This window comes from Artemia sp. Qi Xiang Cuo, chromosome 5, assembly GCF_049724085.1.
Source record: "Artemia sp. Qi Xiang Cuo chromosome 5, ASM4972408v1, whole genome shotgun sequence".
NCBI classification, from domain to species: domain Eukaryota; kingdom Metazoa; phylum Arthropoda; class Branchiopoda; order Anostraca; family Artemiidae; genus Artemia; species Artemia sp. Qi Xiang Cuo.
Genome location: NC_142798.1, coordinates 4,775,220 through 4,799,983, shown reverse-complemented (window position 1 = coordinate 4,799,983; position 24,764 = coordinate 4,775,220). Strand labels below are relative to the sequence as shown.

The 24,764-nt window shown below is 35.1% G+C and overlaps 1 protein-coding gene across 1 annotated transcript in view; it reads left to right on the top strand.

Annotated features, from left to right (window-relative positions):
* The first annotated feature begins 7,558 nt into the window (after positions 1-7,558).
* Positions 7,559-24,764, top strand: part of SMC2 (structural maintenance of chromosomes 2) — a 213,143-nt gene continuing 195,937 nt past the window's right edge. Inside the window, exons 1-3 of the mRNA XM_089089305.1 lie at positions 7,559-7,726; positions 15,424-15,711; positions 23,593-23,727. Of these exons, the coding sequence (XP_088945431.1) occupies positions 7,559-7,726; positions 15,424-15,711; positions 23,593-23,727 (591 nt within the window). The remainder of the gene's footprint in view (positions 7,727-15,423; positions 15,712-23,592; positions 23,728-24,764) is intronic.

The window sequence follows — 24,764 nt, the reverse complement described above, 5'->3', positions numbered from 1 at the left end:
TTAACTCTGACCCCATAATATCCTCACATTTGCAGCGCAAAAAGGGTATTAAAATTAGCATCACCAGAATACATAAGCAATGAACTAATTTTTATTAAGGATATTCTAGTAGGTAATGGCTATCCGGAAAATTTGATCTCTCAAATAGTTGAAAAAAGGAAAAAAAGTTAATGGAACCAGTAATAATAGAAGAAGATGGGTCAAATCAACAAACAAATTACATAACTTTTCCGTATATCCCAATATTGTCACACAAACTAAGAACAGAACTAAAAAAATATAACATAAAAACAGCATTTAAATCAGGACAAACTATAAGCTCTTTGTTAAATTAAGGGAAAGACAAGGTACCGAGAAATTTGCAAAAGGGAGTATACATAATTCCATGCTCTTATGGTACATTGTATGTTAGAATTACATAGCAGATTTTAGGAAATAGGGAACACCAACACAAGAATGCCATAGATAGTTTTCTAAAATTAAATAACATACCAAGAACTTCGGATTCGGCTGTAGTTGAACATATTTGTAATTTTTCTAATCGGAGCATTTTATTTGATCAAACAAAAATCGTAAGTATATCTTTAGGACTTTTGCAAAGTTTCAGGGAAATTATAAAAAAAAAGAAAAAAAAAAGAAAAAGAAAAAATTTATTTTTTTTTAGAAAAAAAAGATAATATATGGGGTATTAGTATCAGTAGAGATAAAGGGGAATTTAGGATCAATATAATTTATAATAGTTTAGTTAAAAAACAGGTAAGATTTTCAACCAGTACTGATTTTAATAATAGTTCTGAAACGAAAGATGACCTTGCGAACAAAGGTCAGAATGGGTTAAATGCTGGGAAAAGTAAACGAACTGCAGCTAAGCTTGCAAGCCAACGAATCCATTCAATTTATAATTCAAACATTGGTTGATGAACTTGTGAGATTTAATAAGGGGTCGTGGGCCGGGGGTTAGCTGACTTTTACTGTTTTTGTTTGAGTATAAGTATATTTATCATTTTTGATAGATCTCCATTTATATACTGTGAGGAGGCGTTGTGTGAATCAATATAGACATTCGATTTTGTTTATACGCCAGTGAATGGAAGTGTTTATTTAATATGTGAGTTTTGTTTCCTATTTATTGATATTTTTTCTTTTGTTGTTTTTTTTTTCTCTCTCTTTATGTATTTAGTATGTTTTTATTTTGATGTAAGTTAAGGTTTTTAAAAAGAACATTTTTTGTTTCATTTTTTTCTTTTGTTGTTTTTCCGTTGAGAAAGGCTCCCGGACGTGGGGCCGATACATTCGGAGTATTTTTGTTTAATTAAGTGTTTATTTTATTGTATTCACGGCTTTATAAAAATTAAAACCCGTTTTTCTTGCTTAATTTTTTTTTTACCAATTGTATGATGTTTGCTATGATTGTCTATTTAATTTATTTTTGTTTTTGGGTTTCATTTATACATCAAAAGAAAAATATTGGTATTTTAAAGCTTAATTCGCACATTCAATTTAAGCTTTCCTCGTTTTAAGATTTCTTTATTCTTTTATATTAGTACCCGTTGTATGCTTTTTTGCTATGATCGGTTATTTAATTTCTGCTCGTTTTGCGTTTCATTTATTCTTTTATAGTAATTTCTGGTCGTTTTGAATTTGAGTTATTGTAGGTTTCTTTTTCTTCTGATCTTAAGTTTAACATGGCCTTTACTTTTTTTTAAAAAAATTCTTTTTAAGAAAGTTTTTTTTTAATTAGTTATTAGTAAAGACGGTGGTTGAAGTGATGATTTTGAAAGAAGAGCAGCCAAGGCCCAGGGTGTTTTTTTGTTTTTTTTTACTCAGTTGGAAAAATTTCGAAAGAATAGGAAGATAAGTCAACGAACCAAAATTAGAATATTGGAAGCTACAGTGATCAAGTATGGTCCTGAAGTGTAGGTACTTCGAGAAAAGGAGGAGGATTTTCTAGATGTTGTCCAAAGAAAGTGCCTACGGATTGTTTTGGGTATAAGACTGACTGACCGTTTCTCAGACCATAGCCTGTATAAGAAATGTGGTTCAATCCCACTTTCTAGGGCCATAACGAGAGAAGTGTCGAGATCGCTAGGGTACATTCTGTGGATGAAGGATGATAGATTGCCAAAGATTGTCCTTTTCGGCCAATCGCCTAGGGCTAAATGAAAAGCAGGTCGTCCTCGGTTGGGGCTGGAGGTTTTGGTAAGGAAATATTTGAGGGAAGTGGGAACTTCCTTGGAGGGTGTAATGAGGGAGGCTTTGAATAGATAGGGACAGAGGACCAGAGTGCGTAGCTGTATTGGCATCGAGCGTCTCGGTGCTGTAGTGCGTTGTTAGCAATAGTAATAGTGGTGCTTACAATGAAGACAAGCAACGGTCAGTTGAGTGCACAGGGGATAAGCTTAGCTCTTAGAGTTCAACCGACCGAGTGAACTGTCTGATACAGGACTTTGGTTGAATTGTAACAAGTTGTCTCTTTAGGTATGTACTTCAGGAACCCAGGCTACAAAACCTGAAATAATACAGTAATAAGCAAAGCACAAAGCAAGGAGGCAAGTAAGGAATATTACATCTCCCGTCTTTTTGGAAGAGCTTTTAATCATAGGTATATTCTTGACGGTGGCTTGACTTGTTGACCACTCCGAGTAGTAACAGAACTTCTAAGACCATTTTCGACTTTGGCCACGGAAGGCAGGAAGATCACATTGTTTTCCTGGGCCATGGCAACTGGCAATTCTGACATTCTGGTTTGGCGAAAGTGCAGTTCCTCTATTTGGGGTAAGATCCCAAGAATCATGTACTGACGAGCTTTTTATCTGTAGGCACGACTATCAAGTGTTTTCTATTCCGGCGATATTGTCTGTTTGATTTCGTCTGTACTACATACGATCGTGGCACATCTGCTTCTCTAAGGACTGTTGCAGGTTGCCAGGTTTGATCGTTGGACTGTACTCGAATTTGTTGGCCTATCTGCAGTCGATTAAGGCGTTTGCTATGTTGATCATAGTAGCATTTCTGTCTTTCCCTTTATTTATTTCTTGCGAACATGAATTCCTGCATAGGTACAATTTTTGGAGACAAGTGCTCAATGGTGCAGGGCACAAATGATCTCAAACTTCTACTCATTAGCAGCTGGGCTGGGGAAGCTAGACCGTCGACTGGTGCGTTGCGGTACTAAAGGAGGGCAAGCTCGTTGTCAGTTTTCGATTTCTTTTTTTTCATGATCATGGACTTAGCAATACCAACTATTTTCTCAGCAAGCCCATTGGACTGGGTACGGTTTGGCTTAGTTAACCATCCTTGGGCTAGTTTAGGCTAGTTGATGTTACATGGTGTCAGAGTAAAAGATGGATACCAATCCCATATCCTGAGCTGAATTGGGAATCAGACAATCTAAAAGAGGTGTGGATCAGACTCAAAAGTCATGCTAATCTAATGTTTGATGGACCATTGAGTGGAAAAAATGAGAAAATGAAGTGTTCATATCTGCTAACTTGGCTTGGTGAAAAAGGACGTGATGTGTTCAGCTCTTAGACACTAGCAGCTGATGAAAAATACAAAATTAGTGTATACCTTGCAAAATTTGATGACTACTTTAGTCCACTATCAAACCCCATATTCTCCCAATATACATTCCACAAACGTGACCAAAGGGAAGGTGAAACTGTAGAACAATATACAACTGAACTGAAAATCTTAGGGCGTAACTACTCATATGGAGCTATGATCGTTGACATAATGTTCCGTGATCGCCTCATCTTTGGAATATCATCCCAGAAGATTCATGAAAGACTACTGTAGTCGGGATCCAAATTGACCCTCTCAGATGCTATCAAAATAGCAAGAACTCACACAGAAATCCAGGTACAACTTAAGACTATGTCAGCAGAATCAACTAGTCATGGAAAACAAGAAGTTGATATCATCAAAGAGAGTCAAAATAGACTGTGGTAACCTAATCGAGACTGAATTGAAAACCATGAAAGTTACTTCTGTGGTGGAGAGGTTTCACAGAATCACCAGTGCCCTGCAAAAGGTAAGATTTGTAATAACTGTAGAAAACACAACCATTTTGCGCTCGTCTGACGTGGTAGCGAAAAGACTGTTAACATCATCAGTTCTGAAGCTCAACAAACTGACGAACTATTCATCCATCAACTAATGATACATAAAGCTGATGAGTAGCCATGTGCTAAACTAAGAATTGCCAACCAGTTCAGTGTGAAATTCAAGATTGACACAGGGGCACAAGGTAGCATCATTACCAGGCAGACAGTGGAAAGAATAAATCCAAAACCATCAATCCACCCTAAAAATCACATTTTAATCAAGCTTTTGTGGTCAGACTATCCCTGTCATGGGGACATGCAAGATCAACTGTGCCTACCAAGGAAATAATAGTCAACCAATAGAGTTTTTTGTAGTACATTCAGCCGCTACTCCTATCCTTGGCTTCAGTGCGAGTCGTCAACTGAACCTGGTAAGGCTGATACTTAGTCTTCAACATGGATGCCCATAAGCTGAATTCCAGGAGGGGGGGGGGCAAACTTCGTCTAATTGGCACTTTTAATGCTATATAATAGAAAACCCAGAACAAAAATATAAAAATACGGCAACATCATACCGCCCCCCCCCCCCGCTTATGGGCGCCATTGGTCTTCAGCCTGGAAAGCCCAGCACTGATAAGATACTCACCGAATTTTCTGACCTATTTGAAGGAGTTGGGAAACTGGAAGTTGAATGTAAGATAATCCTCAAGGAAGATGCACAGCCATCCATTCAGCCTACAAGACAAATCCCCTTGAGTCTAAATTCAAGGATGGACTAAAAAGTATGGAGAAAATAGGAGTCATCGAGAAGGTGACCCATCCAAAAGATTAGGTGAACACAACTGCAGTTGTTGAGAAACCAGATGGAACCTTGAGAGTCTGTATAGATCCTCACGCTCTCAACAAAGCCATAAAGAGACCCTACCATCCCATGCCAACTTTTGAGGAAGCAGTGCAAAAGCATGTAGGTTCTAAGTATTTCTCCAAGCGAGATGCCCGGACAGGATATTGGAACTTATATCTTGATGAAGAGTCTTCTGAACTAACTACATTCTCATCTCCACATGACCGATTCAAATTTAGATGTATGTCCTTTGAATCAAGTCTTCACAAGATGAGTTCCAACGCCACATGGAATATGCATTCAGCAACCTCAAGAGATGCTCAGTAATTTCAGATGACATGATCATCTCTGGTGTATTTAAAGAGGACCATAACAGAAATCTTGAAAAAGACCCTTTTAAGAGCTGGAGAAAAGGAAGTCAAGCTTAATAAAGACAAGTGTATCTTCAAATCAACTTCGATACCTTACTTCGGACAAATCATTTCCAAAAACGGAATCCACCCAGATCCTGGGAAATCTGAGCAATAGAGTAATTGCCATCACCTAAATTCCAGGAAGGACCGCAAACAGCCCTTGGGATGTTAAACTACCGTTCACACTATATCCCGAATTTGTTAAGCCTAAACGATCCTCTTAGGACCTTAGCTAAGCAGAAGCAATTCAGCTGGACAAATGAACAGGAAGCCACACTTAAGTAAATTAAAGCGTCGATCATAACAACAGTTTTACTTTTTGATCCCACTTCTGACACCATGTAATAATTTGTCTCTTTAAGTATGTACTTCAGAAACCCAGTTTACAAAACCTGAAATAATACAGTAATAAGCAAAGCACAGGGCAAGCATAAGCAAAAGCACAACAATATATATAGCAGCACACATACAAAAAGTAAGCAGACAAGTAAGGAATATTACAAAATATTGAATACATATTTAGTGAAATTATCTTGATGTGTCAGACGAGAGGTATTTGAAACCAAATTTCATCATTAGGTCAAGTCTTCATTCCTTGAGGGTTGGTATTCATAATACCCTGAGACTCTTTTTTATCAGAAACATGCTTGACTCCTAATATATGCATACTTGTTTTCGGATACCCTTGAGCTCATAACTTTGAGTCAAGATGAGGTCAGGGTTCCACATAAGGACAATCGTATTTCAAAATTAGCCTAATATAAATGTAAGAAATAGACCTTAGTTACTCGGAAGAAATTATGAATTGATGCTACACATTAACTCCGCACGTATTTAACAGCTACAAATTATTTCTTAACTGCGGTCGTAACGTGGGAAGACCATTTCAGGCCGCTTTCAAGGGAAATACCAAGGCTTTAATCTTGTCCTGAACCCTGAGGTCGGGTGTTCAGCAGGAGGCATTTGACACTTTGTGAGTGAAATTCATTATAATACGTCTAGGTAGGCTAACTTTTAACTTGACATCATTGAGGTCTATACCAGTGTAAAAAAAATTAAAGCTCGAAGGGTGGGCTGACCGATGCGCCAGAATTTGAAGGGATTGACTAAACAAGTCTTCAGCGTACTTCAGCGTCTTCAGCGTATCAATCCATTTTTTTAACAATCATTTTTTTAGACTATTTTAGAAAGAAATTGCTCTTAGCTTTGTCCCCTGGGAACAAAAGGAGAATTAACTTGACTTGCAAAAAAGTATTCCATAACTCAGCATACAAATAGAAAATAGTAAATTCAGTTCATTAAGCAATATGCTAAAGATTAAATGATAAAGTTGCTGCTTAATTTTGTTGAACAATTTATCATTAAAAAAACAGAGAAAAAGTATAAATTACTGAACAATATAAATCGCTTCTTTATCAGTCCATTGACCTATTACTTACTAAAATGGCTAATTAAGCAGTACTGCTACCTATCGATATGATTATCTTGTCTCAAAGAATTCAAATAAAACTATATATGGATAGGAAAAGCTTTGAAATCCTTTCAAGAATCGGAAAAAATTGCTTATTTCCGCATTAGGATCCTTTAGAAAACCCATGATGCTCATCTCCAATACCACTTCATCGTTCCATCACCATGGTCCTCCCCTGCTACTACTGCATCTTTCAGATATTACATAGAGAAAGTTAATAGAAGAGATTAGATTATTCTGAAAATCACCGCAGTAACAGAGGTAATCAGTTTTATTGATTATTGGCCTTACATAAAATAAAATCAGGCCCTAAAACTCTTTAAATCTGTTATTTCGTTTGATGTTTTAAAACAATAACACTAAGCTAATCAAACAAAAAAAAAAACGCAAGAAAAATATAATTTAAACAGGGGGATGAGATATAGAAAACCAGGGTGTTCCGTTCACTGATTATCTAATATATTATCTGTCAATTCCAGATGACAAAGAAAAAGTTTCGTGGTACTTTTATTGTTTCCCTTTTGTCCAAAAATACTGAATAATAGTTAAGTCTTAAGCTAAGTTTTGATTAGGTATCATATTAACTAGCTGAAAAAAAATAACCAATTAACACTGAGATAATTGTTTTTTAAATGCAGTGTTGGAAAATGACGTTTCATATCAGCTGATTTATTTTGCGTTTTGTCCGTAAAACCCCAAGTGGAAACAAGCCAACGAGCCTTAGCCTGTCATCTATCTTTTACTTTTGTTTTTCTAGTGCTAGTAAATTCAAATATTTGAAAAAATGTACGTGAAATCAATGGTTATTGATGGCTTCAAGTCTTATGGCCAAAGGACAGAAATCAACGGTTTTGACCATGAATTCAATGCTATTACAGGCTTAAATGGTAGTGGGAAGTCGAATATCCTAGATGCTATCTGCTTTCTTCTTGGAATCACAAATCTAAGTCATGTGAGTAGCCTCTTGGCCTACATAGTCTGGCCTAAATTTAGACTCAAATTGTATTTAGAGCTAATAAATTGTTCAGCAATTTGGTAAAATTCTACTTTAGTTACTTTTACCTATCTTGGAAAGGCATGAGGTTAGGAAAATGAAACTTTCAGGGATGGGTCTACAGGCTAAAATATGTCCTGGAGAGGTATTTTTAAGTAATTATCACCCCTCCTTCTCCCTCTAGAGGGTCCTGAAATTTGCCTACATGACAGATCTATAGCCTACCTATTGAAATTTTGACAAAACAACATTTTACCTTAATTTTCAGTTATCAGTTTCTTTTTCTCTGGCTTTAGTTCTGAAAATGCAATTTCTGTTATTTGAGTAGTATTTTAAGCCATATCAATGTTAATTTTCAAAAATTTGGAAATGTATTTGCATATCTTTAAAACTCTGTAAATCAGGATTGAGCAAAGTTGTGAGGCTGAAAACAATTTTGTTGGACTACATTTTAAGCAGAACATCTATTTTACAAGGTTTCACTTTTATAACACACATATTTTTAAAGGTCATCAAAGGTCAGGACCCTCTAGAGGGAGAAGGAGTGGAGGTAGGTACTTTAAAATACCTTTCCGGGACATACTTTAGCCTGTAGATCTATCCCTGAAAGTTTCATTTTCCTAACCAAACTCCTTTCCAAGATAGCCAAAAGTAGCTAAAGTAGAATTTTACCAGCAATTTATTTATTCGATAAGATTCTAGTGTAACTCAGAAATGATGGTAAAACTTTAGATGATCAGGCTTTCACAAGCCTAAGCTTTCTTGGAAAGAAGTTGCATCAAGAGAGAGAAACTTCTGTAGCCTAGGCCTTCATAAATTCCTACCCTGGGATAAATCATGAGTTCATAATTATTCCCCTAGTAGGCTACTTCAATATCATCTTACCTCATCCAAATATTTTATTAGGCCTATGGATATCCTAGTAGAAACTTGGCTAGGCTATAATGTAGCATAGCCTAGGCCTAGTTAGCTAACTTGAGATTGACAGATAGTTAGGTCAATATCTCCCAAATCATATTATTGTGTTAGGTATAAAGTGAATACACCATTTGATGCCTTTTTTTATGCTGATTAAAAATATAATAAGCATTTCTATCAGAAATGAGTTTCAGCCCCCCCCCCCTAGCCGATATAGGCTATACCTAACCCTGAATTGGCATCTATAGGGGGGGGGCGGAAATTCATTTATGTTAGAAATGCTTATTGTATTTGTAATAAGCATAAAAAAGGCATCAAATGGTGTATTCACTTTAGTCCTAACTCAATAATATGATTTGGTAGATATTGACTGATAGTTAGGAATAGGGGCAAATTTCTAGGTGGCACTAGCCTATTACTGGTAAAATTCTACTTTGGCTACTTTTGGCTATCTTCAAAAGGGGTTAGGTTAGGAAAATGGAACTTTCAGGTATGGGTCTACAGGCTAAAGTATGGGTCAATATATACCAAATCATATTATTGAGTTTCAAATAAAGTGAATACACCATTTGATGCCTTTTTTTATGCTGATTACGAATATAATAAGCATTTCTATCAGAAATGAATTTCAACCCCCCCCCCCCCTATATAGGCTACACCTAACCTAACCCTGAATTGGCATATATAGGGGGGGGGGCTGAAATTCATTTCCGATAGGAATGCTTATTATATTCGTAATCAGCATAAAAAAAGGCATCGAATGGTGTATTCACTTTAGTCCTAACTCAGTAATATGATTTGGTATATATTGACCAAAGTATGTCCCAGGAAGGTTTTTTGAAGTACCTACCTCAACTCCTTCTCCCTCTAGAGGGTCCTGAGATGGTAAAGTTCTACCAGGTCATATTATTGAGTTAGAAATAAAGTGAATACACCATTTGATGCCTTTTTTTATGCTGATAATGAATATAATAATCATTTCTATTGGAAAGGAATTTCAGCCCCCCCCCCTATATATCCCTAACCTAACCCTGAATTGGCATATATAGCAAGGGGGGCTGAAATTCATTTCTGATAGAAATGATTATTATATTTGTAATCAGCATAAAAAAAAGGCATCGAATGGTGTATTCACTTTTGTCCTAACTCAATAATATGATTTGGTAGAACTTTACCCCTGAGATTTGCCTACTTGACAAGTCTATTGAAATTTTGACTAAACAATATTTTACCTTAATTTTCAGTTAGAAGTTTCTTTTCATCTGGCTTTAGTTATGAAAATGCAATTCCTGTTATTTGAGTAGAATTTTAAGCCATATAAATGCATTCTTTGAAAATTTTGGAAATGTATTTGCATATCTTTAAAACCTTATAAATTGGGATTGAGTGAAGTTGTGAAGTTGAAACCAATTTTGTTGTACTTCCTTTAAGCAGAAGATCTATTTTGCAAGGTTTCACTTCTGTAACACAAAGATTTTTAAAGGTCATCAAAGGCCAGGACCCTCTAGAGGGAGAAGGAGTGGAGGTAGGTACTTCAAAATACCTTCCCAGGACATACATTAGCCTGTAGACCCATCCCTGAAAGTTTCATTTTCCTAACCTAACCCCTTTCCAAGATAGCCAAAAGTAGCTAAAGTAGAATTTTACCCTATAATTTAGCTAGGATTAAGGTGAATACATCATTTGATGCCTTTTTACGCTCTTTCATAATTCAATAATTGCTTCTGTTGCTAATTGCATCTTCAGCCCTTTTTTGTGGTCTTTATTGAACCAAACAAAGAGTTTTAGTGGCATCAGAAAAATTTTGGTGCAAAGTGCCATGATTTTACCAACTTCTTTTTTTTTACTAAGTGACCAAACATTGGGGGGCATCCCCCCTCCCTCCATACATGATGGCCCTGCTTGTTTGTAGCCTACATGTATTTACCATGATGCTTATAAAGGTCATTCATAGTGTGTTTTTTAAAATAATTTTGTTTTATTTCTTTTAATTTAATCATTAGTAGTGTGTTTCAGAAGATTCCATGCTCTTTTAATTATGGAGATTAATTAGCAGTGTTGCAAAATTATGTTATATTTTGGCTATATGTGGCAAGCAAAAGTGCTTGTCATAGTGGGTTATATCTAACCCCATTTGGGGGGGTGGGAGGGGACTAGGACTTAATTGTGATGGCAGCAATCCGTACATTTGCAAATAGCATTAATTAGAAAATCTAATGGTATATTTGGCTGTCAACTATGACACCAAGGTCCTTTTCTTCTTCTATATTCTCTAGATGCTCCTTTATTTTAGTGATGGAAATGAAAGTTTAGTAGGTAGCCATTGGGTTGTTGGGCCCAAGGTGCAAAATACAGTATTTGATTGTTTTGCATTGGAGAAGTTAGTCTTGAGCCCAATCCTGTAGCCTGTATGTCATGTTGGATGTCCTATGGGTTTGCAATGCCAAACAGATTAGCATCATCAGCAAAAAAATGCATATTAATATTCACATGATAGAAAATGTCATTGATGTACATGTCCATCAAGAAAAGGGTTGAGCCTAGTACTGTTCCCTGTGGTACCCCACTCATTACTATGACCTCATCAGAGTAATTTGGGCTGGCCACCCATCTCAAATAAACAGACGTTTTGCTAGTGGTTGGCAAGAGAATTCATTAGCCAGTCGTTCATGGCTTGGAGCCAGCAGCAGATAATTCAGAGTGCTGTTGACTATGATGTACCTTGTCAAAGGCCTTGGCAATGTCTAGGAGCAGTAGATTGACTAGGTGTTCTTGGTCAATCTGGTTTGTAATTACTTCATATGATTCCAATAGGTTCAGTTTGATTGATTTCCTGACTGGAATCCATGCTGCTTAGGCGACAAGATCTTTTTGGTGGTTAAATGTTTGAGAATTGAATCATTGACTATACATTCAAGCATCTTAACAACAGCTGAAGTTAGGCTGATAGGTTGATAATTGTCAGACTTGGTGCAATTCCCTTTTTTGAATACTGGCTTTGTGTTGGCTACTTTCCAGTTTACTGGTAGCTCTCTAGAGGTAAGTGACACCTGGAAGATTCTTGTGAAGGGCTCTGCTATCACTTCTGACATTTCTTTTAGTAGCCTGAGATATATATTATTGGGTCCTGGCAACTTGTTAACATCTAACTTCTGTAAATGTTTAAGGACATCTGTAGACAATATTGTGGTAGTTTCCATTGGGACTTATACGAGTATATCACATTTTTTGGGGAAGGTAAAGGGCATTAGTTTCAGTTGTGGGAACTGCAAGAAATTGTAGATTCAGTAAGTTAGTAAGCTTATTAGTGTCTGTAATTTCTTTGTCTTGCTCTGTTATCAGTTTTCTGACACATTGTCTATTCTGGTCTTAGATAGAGACATACTGCTAAAACGTCTTTGGGTTTGTCTTGGCTTTAAATGCAAGCTTGGATTCAAAGCTTGTTTGCAAGGCCTGCGTCAAGTTTTTAAGTTTATTCTGGCTTTTGGAATATTTCTCTCTGTTTCTGGGGGATTGGTGCTTTTATATTTCATGTATTGTCTGCTTTTACAGTTGATTTCCCTCTTAATCTCTTCTTTCATTGTTGGAAGTGTTCTTGGTTTGGGGACAAGTTTGCTCAAAGCATACTGATTTGCTTCGTTTATAAGCAACCAGAACCAGAAGACATTGTCCTTTGCAATGCTGCCAAGATCCATTTCAATTTTCTCATAATTCATAAAGGTCTTATTAATGTAATGATTTGTTAATCTGAGGAATGTTGTCCTGATATCTATGTTGACATGATAACTCTTTCTGATTCGGGGCATATATGAGGTGGACAGGAGAGCTTCTGGTCTCCTGAGGAATGCCAAATTGAGAAAGCTTGGTTTCTGTCCATCCCTAAGATGCGTTGACAGTCATCAATGATTTGGTAGAGAAGGGCATCATGAATAATGTTGATGATTAAGCTTGTAGGATCAGATGGGGTGAATTTGGGGTTATTCTCAGTAAAAAATACCTTCTTTTGGTATTTTTATAGTAAAAGTCGAAAAAAATGAAACTGCCCCCCCCCCCTTCTAGATTTTGAAAAAAATATTTTGTGCTCCCTCCCTCAATTTTCCTGAATTGACAAAATTAAAGTGAACATAGGACATAGACATTTGATGACCTTAGACAAGCTCTCTGGTTGCAATAAAGAATTAACTTTTGAAAATAGGTCTATAGCTCAAATGTGGCCCAAAGAAAGTATTTTGTGCTGGAAACTTTGCTAAACTAAAACCTGATTTATGAGACTTTGAAGCATTTGCAAAAATGTATGTTGTATTTGAAAAAAATTCAAATACAGCTGAAAATCTTTTCATACCATTGTAATTGCATTTTCAACACCTAGAGCCAAAGAAAAGCTAAGACTTAAAACAAAATTAGGAAAAAGTTTTCTGAAATCTTGTTTCAAGGTCTACATCATCATTTTTCTGCTGAAAACTATTTTCAAGAATCCATACTTTCTCTTGTGGTCAACCTGAGGTTTGTTGAATTTGAAACCCCCTGAAATTCCAAATGAGCCACAAAATAAAATTCACAGTTGATGAAATTTGTCCACAAAACCCATCAAATAAAATTCATGTAGAACATCAATTGGTTCATATTGACATGAAATAAAATCTAATTGTTGAATACTAGTTAGTGCTTTGCAATTTTAATGGTCTCCCTACTTTGTTCCCAGTAATATATATTTTTAGCAGAGATAGTTCTAACTCCATGTGTTGGCTCTAAAACCTGCTGTGTGAAAACTTTTTGTACTATGTGTATCCAACCCATGTTGGAATGAACTGGGCCTAAAGACAAGTCTCAATATTAAAACCTGTCTTCTCGGCAACTGCCTTCAGCTTAGAAACAGGGGAGGAGTAAGGGTAAAATTACAGTTTGTTGGTTACTTTGCTGGGAAGAAAATGGAAATTCCACCCTATGTGCGTTTTAATTTTGATTCCAAATATACTAATTACTACCCTTGTAAACATGCCCTTTCCCCCTAATGGGGGCAGATATCATCCTAGGCTATATAGCCTACAAAACTTTTCTGTTTTTGGTAGATTGGCTTTATTTGACATTGAAAACCAACTGTTGATAAACAAAAATGAGTACAGAAACAGGGTGAGATACCCAGTAATTGACCAGCTAATAACCTGTTCAACTTTTAAGCCACTATAAATTCTTTTTACCATTAAATTTCAGGGTAAAATCTCTTTGGCCTGCAGGGATTTATTTAATCTTTCCTGAGCATTCCCCTGCTTCATTTAGTTGCAATAGGAACAAAATTCCTACCATGGTTTTTTCCTTGTCATGAAAGGTTTGGAAGAAAAGGACAATAAGTCTGCAAAATAAGGCTAGTTTGCAAACTAAGAATTTCTGTTCGTTTTTGGTTGAATTTATTTCTTGATAGTTATTTCTGGTTGTTTTAAGTTTGGATTATTATAGGACTTTATTTCTGATTGTCTTAAGTTTTAACATGACTCTTTACTTTTCTTTGAAAAATAATTTTTTGAAAAGTTGTTTTAAAATTGATCCAATACTTATTGTGTTTTGATGCATTGTAATCTGTGAAATTGATACTGCTGTGTGTGTTTAGTGGTGTGTTTAAATCAATAAATGATGTGTTTAGTTAGGAATAAAATGAGTAATATTTCAGAAACTAGTACTTCTCTAAGAAAAGAAATAAAGATGGAATCAGATGGCATCAGTGACACATGGGAAATCAGAAGTTTTTTACAAGGATCTACTTTCTATTAGCTCTGTTTATGGATATAAGTTAAATCAGGCATTACAACTTGCATGCACTTCAAATAGGTGCTTGCTTTTGTTTAATTATTGATAGAATGACATTGTCAAATTTAATTGTTAGTTTATATATATATATATATATATATATATATATATATATATATATATATATATATATATATATATATATATATATATATATATATATATATATATATATATATATATATATATATATATATATATATATATATATATATATATATCTATTTATATATATATATATATGTATATATACATATACATATATATATATATATATATATATATATATATATATATATATATATATATATATATGTATATATACATATACATATACATATTATATATATATATATATATATATATATATATATATATATACACATATACATATACATATATACATATATATATATATATATATATATATATATATATATATATATATATATATATATATATATATATATATATATATATATATATATATATATATATATATATATATATATATATATATATATATATATATATATATATATATATATATATATATATATATATATATATATATATATATATATATATATATATATATATATATATATATATATATGCAGAATATATGCAGAATAGTTGTACCTAGCACATAAGGCATGCAGACCCACCATACTTTACCCCTATTCTAATGTGCAAAGATATAGCCCAAATTTGTTTCTAAAGTATTATATTTTTATCTTACTTTGGTATATTTCATTAGCATTGAGCGTCAGAGAAACATATTAGAAGAATATTAGGTAGGGGGTATATCATACAAATACCAAATATGTCTTCCAATATGTACATTTAAAATATAAAACAGTATTTTATTATTAATTGTTGACAAATACTTACATCCCATTTTTGATGGTTAATTTGTATTATTAATGTTTTAGGTTCGAGCTACTAACTTACAAGAGCTTGTTTACAAAAATGGAACAGCTGGAGTCACAAAAGCCTCTGTTTCAATTACGTTTGATAATTCAGACAAACTTCAGAGTCCTCTAGGCTATGACCATTTTGATGAAATTACCATAACACGTCAAATTGTTGTCGGAGGAAAAAACAAGTACCTTATCAATGGAGTCAACGCCCAGAACAACAAGGTTCAGGATTTGTTTCGTTCTGTACAGTTGAATGTCAATAATCCGCATTTTCTTATTATGCAAGGAAGAATCACAAAGGTAAGCTGACTTGCTTGGCTTGGCGTATTAGTAGTAGCAGTACTACTACTACTACTACTGCCGATTTTGCCTTCTATATCCTCCATTATATATTTGCAAATTAATTGTTTAGACATTGAAATTTGATTTTTGTTTCTTTTTTTTGATGATGGTATAGGATTGTGGGTTGAATATTGTCGAAATAATTAGATTAGTTTTGTTATGGTGACTCCCAGGGGCGTAAATTGCTATGGGGCAGGGGCGCAACTACCCCTCCCAGACCTCGGCTATCAATAATTATATCGTTTTATTTTGGAGTAAATAGAGATTCTTGATTTATGAACTAATTTTTATAATATTTTAAAATAGGATATATAGATAAAACAGGCTGGTTGCAGCAATTCAAAAAGCATCATGTCAATGGTCACAAATTTAATAGGAAACTCAAAAATGTGTTTTGAAACTTTATATTTTTGTTATTGATTAATTGTTAAAATAAAGAATTTTTTAAGATATATCCGACATTGATCTGATATGAGTAGCTTATGCGGGAAGAGGGTTCTCAAAAACCGCCAACCTGTCACTTCTATCTTTTGATTGACTGATAGTTCGATAATGGAGATCATAGTTCTAAAATAGAACGCAAAATTACTCACAGAATTTTGACCTAATCAAATACAAAACTCAGCAACGGAACGTTTCTCTAAGGCTCTAGTCTGTAAATATAAATTTTATATAAATGTCACATCATGCCTTTTGAATTGCTGCAGATAAAGTAATTATTATGAGGTAATGCAAACAGTTTTTAGCTAAGTTTCAATCGAGTTTGGAGAATTTTGAGGAATTTTTGTAATATTAATTATGATTTTGTTTGTTTGATTGATTTATTTTTTATTTTAGTTGTGCCATATACGATATAGGAATTAGCGTTGAAGATGTGTAGTTAACCCATCGGCGGGGATATTGTTTTGTTTTAGTTAACTTATATAGAGTTATCTGTTGGAAGTTGGAGTTGGGCTAACGAACCAAAAGGTTTCTTGGCACTTATTTTTGTAAATTTTAATGTGAATAAAACGATACTCCTGAAAAAAAAGTACCAAGTTTAATTTAAGTTAACAAAGGTCTCTAAGTTGAGGTGGTATTAATAAAACAACAATCAAAATCATCAAAAGACAGGATGATCTTGAATCACATTTTGGAGCCGTTAAGGATTTTTGCCAGACTCCAGAATATTTGCTGCCTGTTGCAATAACGTAAATTGACTGCCTGACTAAAGAAAAAAAAACTTGTTGGCTGTAAAACAACAACAAAAAGAATGAACACTTAGCATGCAGATATTTTACACTCAAGTAAATGACCTCGGAGCCTCCCACTCGAATATCTACTATTTGGCTGGCAACTCCTTGCCTTGGTATATCTTAAATGCATCATCAAATAGTATTTTAACAACACGCATAGAGGCTGCTCCACAAGTGGATATAGGCATTATAACATCATCTCTCTTGTGCTTATTTTTGAGGCTTAGGCATAACTGGGAGGGGAGCATAGAGGCATGGCTGCACACCATAGAAAGTTACCAAAGCGAATATAATGCTAAGTTGTTACATAGATGGTAAATTAGCCCGCCCTCCTCCTGGCTGGTTACCACTATTGACAATGTCAGCAATGGTTTTTGAATGAGAGCTAAATTTCAGCTGTTGGCTTACTATAACAACCAAGACTCTCTCGCCCGGATCATTCCTGTATTTCTGGTTATTGGCAAAGCAAGGGCGGATCCAGGATTTTTTTTCGGGGGGGGGGTTTACTAATTTTCGACTTAGTTTTCGACTAATTTCACTGATTTTTACCTAGGTTTTACTAATTTTCGACTTATTTTCGACTCGGTCAAAAATGTCGGGGGGGGGGGGGGTTCAAACCCGGGTACCCCCCCCCCCCCCCCCCTTGGATACGGCCTTGTGGCAAAGTTTGGAGGGGGGGGGCAAAGAGACAAGGCCGAGTCCGCTAGATAATTCTTAAAGCAAATGGAAAGCTAAGTTGTGACATAAGATGATAAATTTCTTAATGTGTTAACGTTTTACGCTTTTATCAATAATCTTGTATTTCACAATATTATTGTTAAGTTGCTGTTTGAGAATATATTTTTCTCTGTATTTTAAATTATACAGGCCTAAAAAATGAAGTTTTGAAAATGTAAGAGATAATTTTATAAATATCTGGTAGATGACCTCCTTTTTTCATCACCTCATGACTTAAAAAAAATTGATTTTTATATTTCTGCTAAACTTTTGAACAGATTTGCATGTACTATCTGTCAATAATATATTTTATTCGCTTAAATCTATGAAGTTTAAATTGATAAATTGAATTGAAGTTTAAATTGAACTATGAAGTTATTAAATTTGAAGTCTTCATTCAGTCATGACTAGTTAACACATGAGAGTTATATCGTAATTTTTTGGATATTCTAACTTGGATACTTAGTATTTTCCATTGGCTATTTTCAGCTCTACCTTTTTTTGATCCCGCCCACTGTCATCAGTTGTTGCTAGACATTCATACACACAACGTGTGCGGACGTATTAAGCGAGAGAGACTTTGCTTTTTTCATTTTGTCATTTGCGGAAGGTATGCAAGTGGGAAACCGGGCGTCTGATCAATTTAAATATTACAAGCTGTGGCCTTGCAAAATTACGCGGGTGATACCTGTCAAAGATAATGGAAGTAATTATGAAGTTTGCTGTTACGGTACTGACGAAGTTAAGATAGTAACGTCAGAGATAGTAACGACGCTGAGAAATATGAAGAAGCGCTGAGAGATGGCAGAAAAAATGTTCAGCGAGCGATAAGGCTGTGTACGCAGCACTCGGAAGGTTTAGCCGGAGATTTATCTGAGTCGGTTAACTTGATACAGTCAGAAATTGTAAACCTTCGTGACCGCATACAGGATGAAATTCGTAGGAGAGTGGAAGACCAGTGGAGTAGATTAGGGAGTTCTTCGGCGATACAGATTAAGTCAGATTTTATTGATACTATTACGCAAGCTGTCTATGAGGCGATTGATCTGCAATTCAAGGGTAAATTTGAACTGATTGAGAAATCACTTGGCGATTTGCGGGCAAGAATTGTTCAAAATTGCTCAAAGCTCCAAAAACTTGAAACTAAGCTGGATGATATAAACCAGTCTTCTCTTCTGACTAAGGTCATTGTATCTGGGATAGACTCTCCCGCGCGTAATTTGCCTCACCTTGGTGAAAAAGTATTGGCTTGTCTTAACAGTGAAATGGACTCAATGTTGATAAATCCGTTGTCAAGGGTGCAAGGCGTTTGGGAGGTGCCTCGGAAATAAAAACTCCGACTGAACTTACATTTTTTACTGAGGAATCTACAGTGGAGATCCTACGCAATCGCAAGAATTTGAAATGTTCCAGAATCTATGTAAATGAGGCTCTAACCAGGGAAAGGCATGAAATCTACAAGCTTGCGAGCAATAAGTTTGAATTGAAAAATGTATGGACTTTACGAGGTGGGGTTTATGTCAAGTGCGGTTCGCAAATAATTCTATGTAAAACGATTTCCGATGTAATTCAGATTCGCAATGTGTCATGAACCTTTCGTCTAAACTAAGAAGCGGCGAATTTTTTTTATTTTTTTTTTGGTTTATGGATCGCTTTCAGTGTTTTCTTGATTCTCGTTTGAAATTAGATGTTATTCGAAATTCAGCTACCGGAAGCGATAAAGATATGCCTTATGTAAATAATCTACCTGAATGTGATTATTCTTCAGGCGACTTTCTATCGGATGAAACAAAAAATTGTGATTTTCCGATCCGATCGTTACATGTAAATGCCCAGGGATTACAAAGTGCATTCAATGAACTGAAGCTCTTGCTTGCATCTAGTCCTATAGACATTGTTGGAGTTTGCGTTAGTTTTTTGTCTGCTAATACAGCCCTTACAATGTTAGATCTGCCCGGGGTGAAGTGTATTTCACGTACAAGGTGTCAGAATGCGAGAGGAGGTCAGATGCTGTATACTCGTGATGACTGGTCTTTTAGTATTCTCAGTGATTTGTCTGTATTTGATGAAATGATATATGAGACTATTTTTGTTGAAGTTGTACCTTTGGGCTGTAATCCATTTATTTTCGGGTCTGTTTATCGATCTCCGTCGGGGAACCCAAGAAGATTTTTTGAAGTTTTTGAACCGCTGTTGCAAAATCTAGAAGCGTTGAAAAAATCGGTTATTATTTCGGGTGATTTTAACTTTGATCTTTTGAATCGCCATGTTGGAAATAATAAGAAGTTTTTAAGTATGATCTTGTGTTCTAGTTTTCGTCCAAGTATTCCTCTGCCGACAAGAGTCACAGCTAACACAGCTACATTATTAGATAATACATTTTTCTCTCCTGTTTTATTTGATGCTGAAAAATCATCAGTAATTTTGTCTGATATGTCGGATCATTTTCCGGTGAGTGTTCTTTTAAATTTAAATAATAGTAATAAACAACATCGAGATTCAACAATGGGTAATTCAATAAAGCGAGTTCGGTTTATGGCTCAGATGACGCAAATGCTGCGTTTGCAGATTTTATGATCAAATGATGCGACTGCGGGATCGGGCTTCTTCAACACGAATTTCGCATGGAAAGTTTGCGCAGAAATTTGACCCATGGATTTCTGAAGGTATTTTGACATCGTTAAAACATAAAAATAGAAAATTTAAGAATTATTTCAAATTACAGACACCTGAGTCGTTTGAAGAATCCAAAGTTTATACTAACTAACTAAAGTCAATTACTAAAGGCGGAATGAGAAAATATTATAAGAGAAATTTTTGGAGTGCAAATCATGTACATGAAAATTATAGCAATTGGTAAATGATAAAAAACGTTCTGCCAGCTTTTAAAACACTAATATTAATTCCCTTGTTTAAATTGAGAAAATGTTACAGAGCTCAATGAAATTGTAAATGCTTTTTGGGATTATTTCAGTAATATTGGCTCTAGACTTGCATCGACTATGAATATGCAACTGAATTCCCCTTCTCTTTCAGTTAATGAGCAACATTCAGAAAATTCGTTTTCTTTTTCTGAGATTAAGCCTCATGAGACTGGAAAAGCTATTCTGAAGCTTAAACGGAGTTTTTCTAAGGACGAATTTGGATTTTCGGCTCAAACCGTAAAGCAAATAGCGTCAAGCATTTCACCTTTGTTGGCACATATTTGTAATCTATCACTTATGCAGGGGATTTTTCCTGAGCTTTTAAAAAAAGCAAATTTTATAGCATTACCTAAAGCTGGTAGTTCAATAGACCCTTCAGATTATAGAGGCATTTCTTTACTTTCGATTTTCAGCAAAATTTTGGAAAAACTTGCAAATAGTCAATTACAAAAATATTTATTTGATAGTAAGATTTTACACACGTCTCTATATGGTTCTATAAAAGGAAAGTCAACTGAACTGGCAATTTACGAGCTTTTACTAAATATTAATGATTCACTAGATGATGGTCAACACGTGTTGAAGATTTTTCTTGATGTCGCCAAGGCGTTTAACACCTTAAATCATTCGTTGCTTCTTTTTAAACTCAAGTCCTATGGGTTTTCAACACAAGCTGTTAAATATTTTGCATCTTACCTTTCTTGGAGACGACTAGATTGTGTTGATAAATCTCGTGATCTCCGCTCCGAAACTTTACCGATTAATTACGGAGTGCCTCAGGGCTCTGTCCTTGGGCCTATTCTATTTCTTCTTTTTATAAATGATTTGCCAGAAGTTTTTCCTCTTTGTAAAATTATAATGTTTGCTGATGATGTTGTAATTTTTGTTTCTCACCGGTACCTATCGGTTCTTTTCCAGAACCTCGAAAGTACGTTACTAACTATATCTGATTGGTATTCAAGGAATTTACTAGCTCTTAATGAAAAAAATAACAATATATGTTAATTTCGCGAACTGGATCAGTAGTGTCAGATAGCTTCTCTCTTTTCTTGAATGGTCTTGAATTAAAACGGGTAGATCAGTTTAAATATCTTGGGATTATTTAAGATGGAAATTTGTCGTTTCATAAATATGTAAAAACAATATCGTTAAAAACTTCACGAAATATTGGCAAGCTAACTCGTCTTCGTCATTTCTTTCCCAAAGCTATCCTAAAATCTATTTATTATTCTTTCGTCCACCCGTATTTGATCTATTGCATTTCGGTTTGGGCATCTATCTTTTCGTCTTTTTTCAAATCTCTCTAAATACTTAAGAATGAACAATGAGGATTCTTTTTAATGTTGATTGCAGATCTTCAGTTTGACCTTTATGGACTTCAGGAATCTATTATTTCGACCAACTTCATTTAATTTCTATCTCTAGTATTTATCACGATTATCAATATAGTAATTTGCCTGTAAATTGCTCCGGCATTTTTCCAACTAATTCTCAATTTCATAATTATCCTACTACGCATCGTTCAGACTTTCGTGCGAAATTCCCCCGACATCGAGAGCGGGATTTAGCATCCGTCGCACTGGGCCAAAAATCTGGAACTCAATTCCAGCATCAGTTCGAGAATGCAGCAACAAGTGACATTTTCTAAGACTGGTGAAGAAATATCTTTTGACATGCTAAGCATTTTGTTCATTAGGGTTTTCTTTTTCGTTGTTGTAAAATTTAATTAGAAAATGGCTGTGTATTTTCGTTGGCAATATTTTCAGCGCTAAAGTATGCCACCAGGCATGTGCGCTGTTTTTTGACGTCTATTTATGTATGTGTTATAAATAAAAATATTCTACTCTACTTTCTGAAGTTCCCTTACCGAAGGGTAAGAGAGCTTCAAATTTTCAGCGAATATTTTTTTTTTTATGTCTGAATTCGTGATAACCACTATTACCAGAACTCACCGGTCGTCTGTCGTCAAGAGAAAAACGAAAGTTAATTCGAGCTTTAAGCTTCTCACATTCTGATAATGGTGATGGTTCTAGAAGAAAATCACTTACTATCAATTAAATTTGTTTCTACTAATTGGCTTACATAGTACAGATAATTGACATAAGGGGGCAAATACAACGTATGTGAAGCAGTAAAATGAGCAAAAAAACATATGTTCCTATTTAAGTGTAATTGCTTAATAATGTAGTTGAAGAGTGAATTCGAGGCAAGTTTCTTTTATGTTTATGTTTTATGTTTCCGATCTGGAGGAACAAGAATTTGTCGACACTGCTGAAAACAAGACTCTTTAACACACTGATTATCCCCATTGCCATGTACACCTGTGAGTCATGGACCCTCAAAACAGATGACCAACGTCGCCTAGCCGCATTTGAAACAAAGTCACTCCGCCGTATTGCTGGCATTACGTACCTGGACAGGATCTCTAATATTAGGTTGGTTGAAAGCCTCAAGATCAAACACACCATACTTGATAAAATAAAACTGCAACAACTTAGGTGGCTAGGCCACATCCAGCGTATGGAAAATTCTCGTCTGCCGAAAATAGTCTTCGATGGTCGCGTGCATGGTTCTCGCCCCAGAGGTCGGCCCCCTAAGAGATGGAAAGACAACTTCTCTACACTCAACCTGCCACAACTTGTACGCCTGACTGAAGATAGATGCTCATACAGACGCCACATCAATAACATAGTGAATGAAGAGGCCCCAAAACGACCTTCGAGGACGGATGGGACTTAAGTCAAGTAAGTCAAGTTCTTTTATGTTTGAATATGAAGTTTCTTGAAATTCTGAGTGTGTTAGAGGAAGCGCCGTGCACTAAGATGTACAAAGTAAAGAAGGAGCAAACTGAGAAGACTTTTAAAATGAGCAAAAAAATAAAAAGCAAAAATAAAGGTTCCTATTTAAGTGTAATTACTGAGTAAAAGCGGAGAAACAATTGAATTGATGCAATTTTTCTGTAGGTTTTGAACATGAAACCTCCTGAAATTTTGGGTATGTTAGAAGAAGCGGCTGGAACTAAGATGTACGAAGTGAAGAAGCAGCAAGCTGAGAAGACGATTGAGAAGAAAGACGCTAAGCTTAGAGAAATTGAAGAGGTAATTGTATTGATTTGAATTAATAATTAAAGTTCGAAGGACATCAAAATAAACACACCTATTTGGACCTTGCACCTGTCTTAGATCCATTCATATCTAAAATCATGTTTTTTTTTTATTTGTCTTTTGGTTGTTACAAAATTATCAAGTTTTTAGGACTGGTCACATTTTCTTCAGTGTTGTCACGTTAGACCGTGAAAATAATAGGCTAGACTACTTAGTTAAATTGGACAACGCTTTTCGTCTGTACAAATCCAAATATTAACGGTCTGTTTATTTTCACAGGCAACTAAACCTTTAAAGAAAGCTTCACCTTAAGCTGTTGGTTTTTCATATATTTTAGTTTATTTTTTGCTGATTTTTCACCCTTGTTTCTCTTTTTTAAATTGGGTGCAGCTACTACCAAAAGATGTATACCTGCATAACTGGTACTAACTTAACCAATAAGTTTCCACTTAACCAATTCAAACACATCACATTTCGTTTTCGCTGTCTTTAATGCTTACAATGTGCGTAGGAATACATTGATATTCGTATGGACACGAATTTCTCAAAATTGTAAAACCTACAGTCATATATCGTCACACCAGAATGTCGCGTTTGACATTTTTAAACTTGACATTTTTCTGGAAAATATAAAGCAGCAAATCGTCACGGTCGCGCCAAAAGATCACGTTTGACATTTTTCTTGAGAGTATGAAGCAGCGAATCGTCATTGTCTGACAAAAGGTCGCATTTGACATTTGGACACTATTGAGATAATTGCCCAAGCGGTTTGCTAAGCTGTTCTCGAAGTGAGCACTGTTCTCAGTACAGATCAGAAGTGTGATTGAACATAAATTAGGCTGCTGGTCCTCCTTACAAAATCATCTCAAATAGTTTTTGGCAAATACCTCAGAAGTGTATAAGTTCCAGATATGGCCTTGAGGCGTGAGTGCGATGTTACCTTAAGCAGGATATGCGTAGTATTATATTAATATTTTCCTGAGCACAAATTGGTCAAAACTATAAAACCTGCATTACCATCATTGTTACGC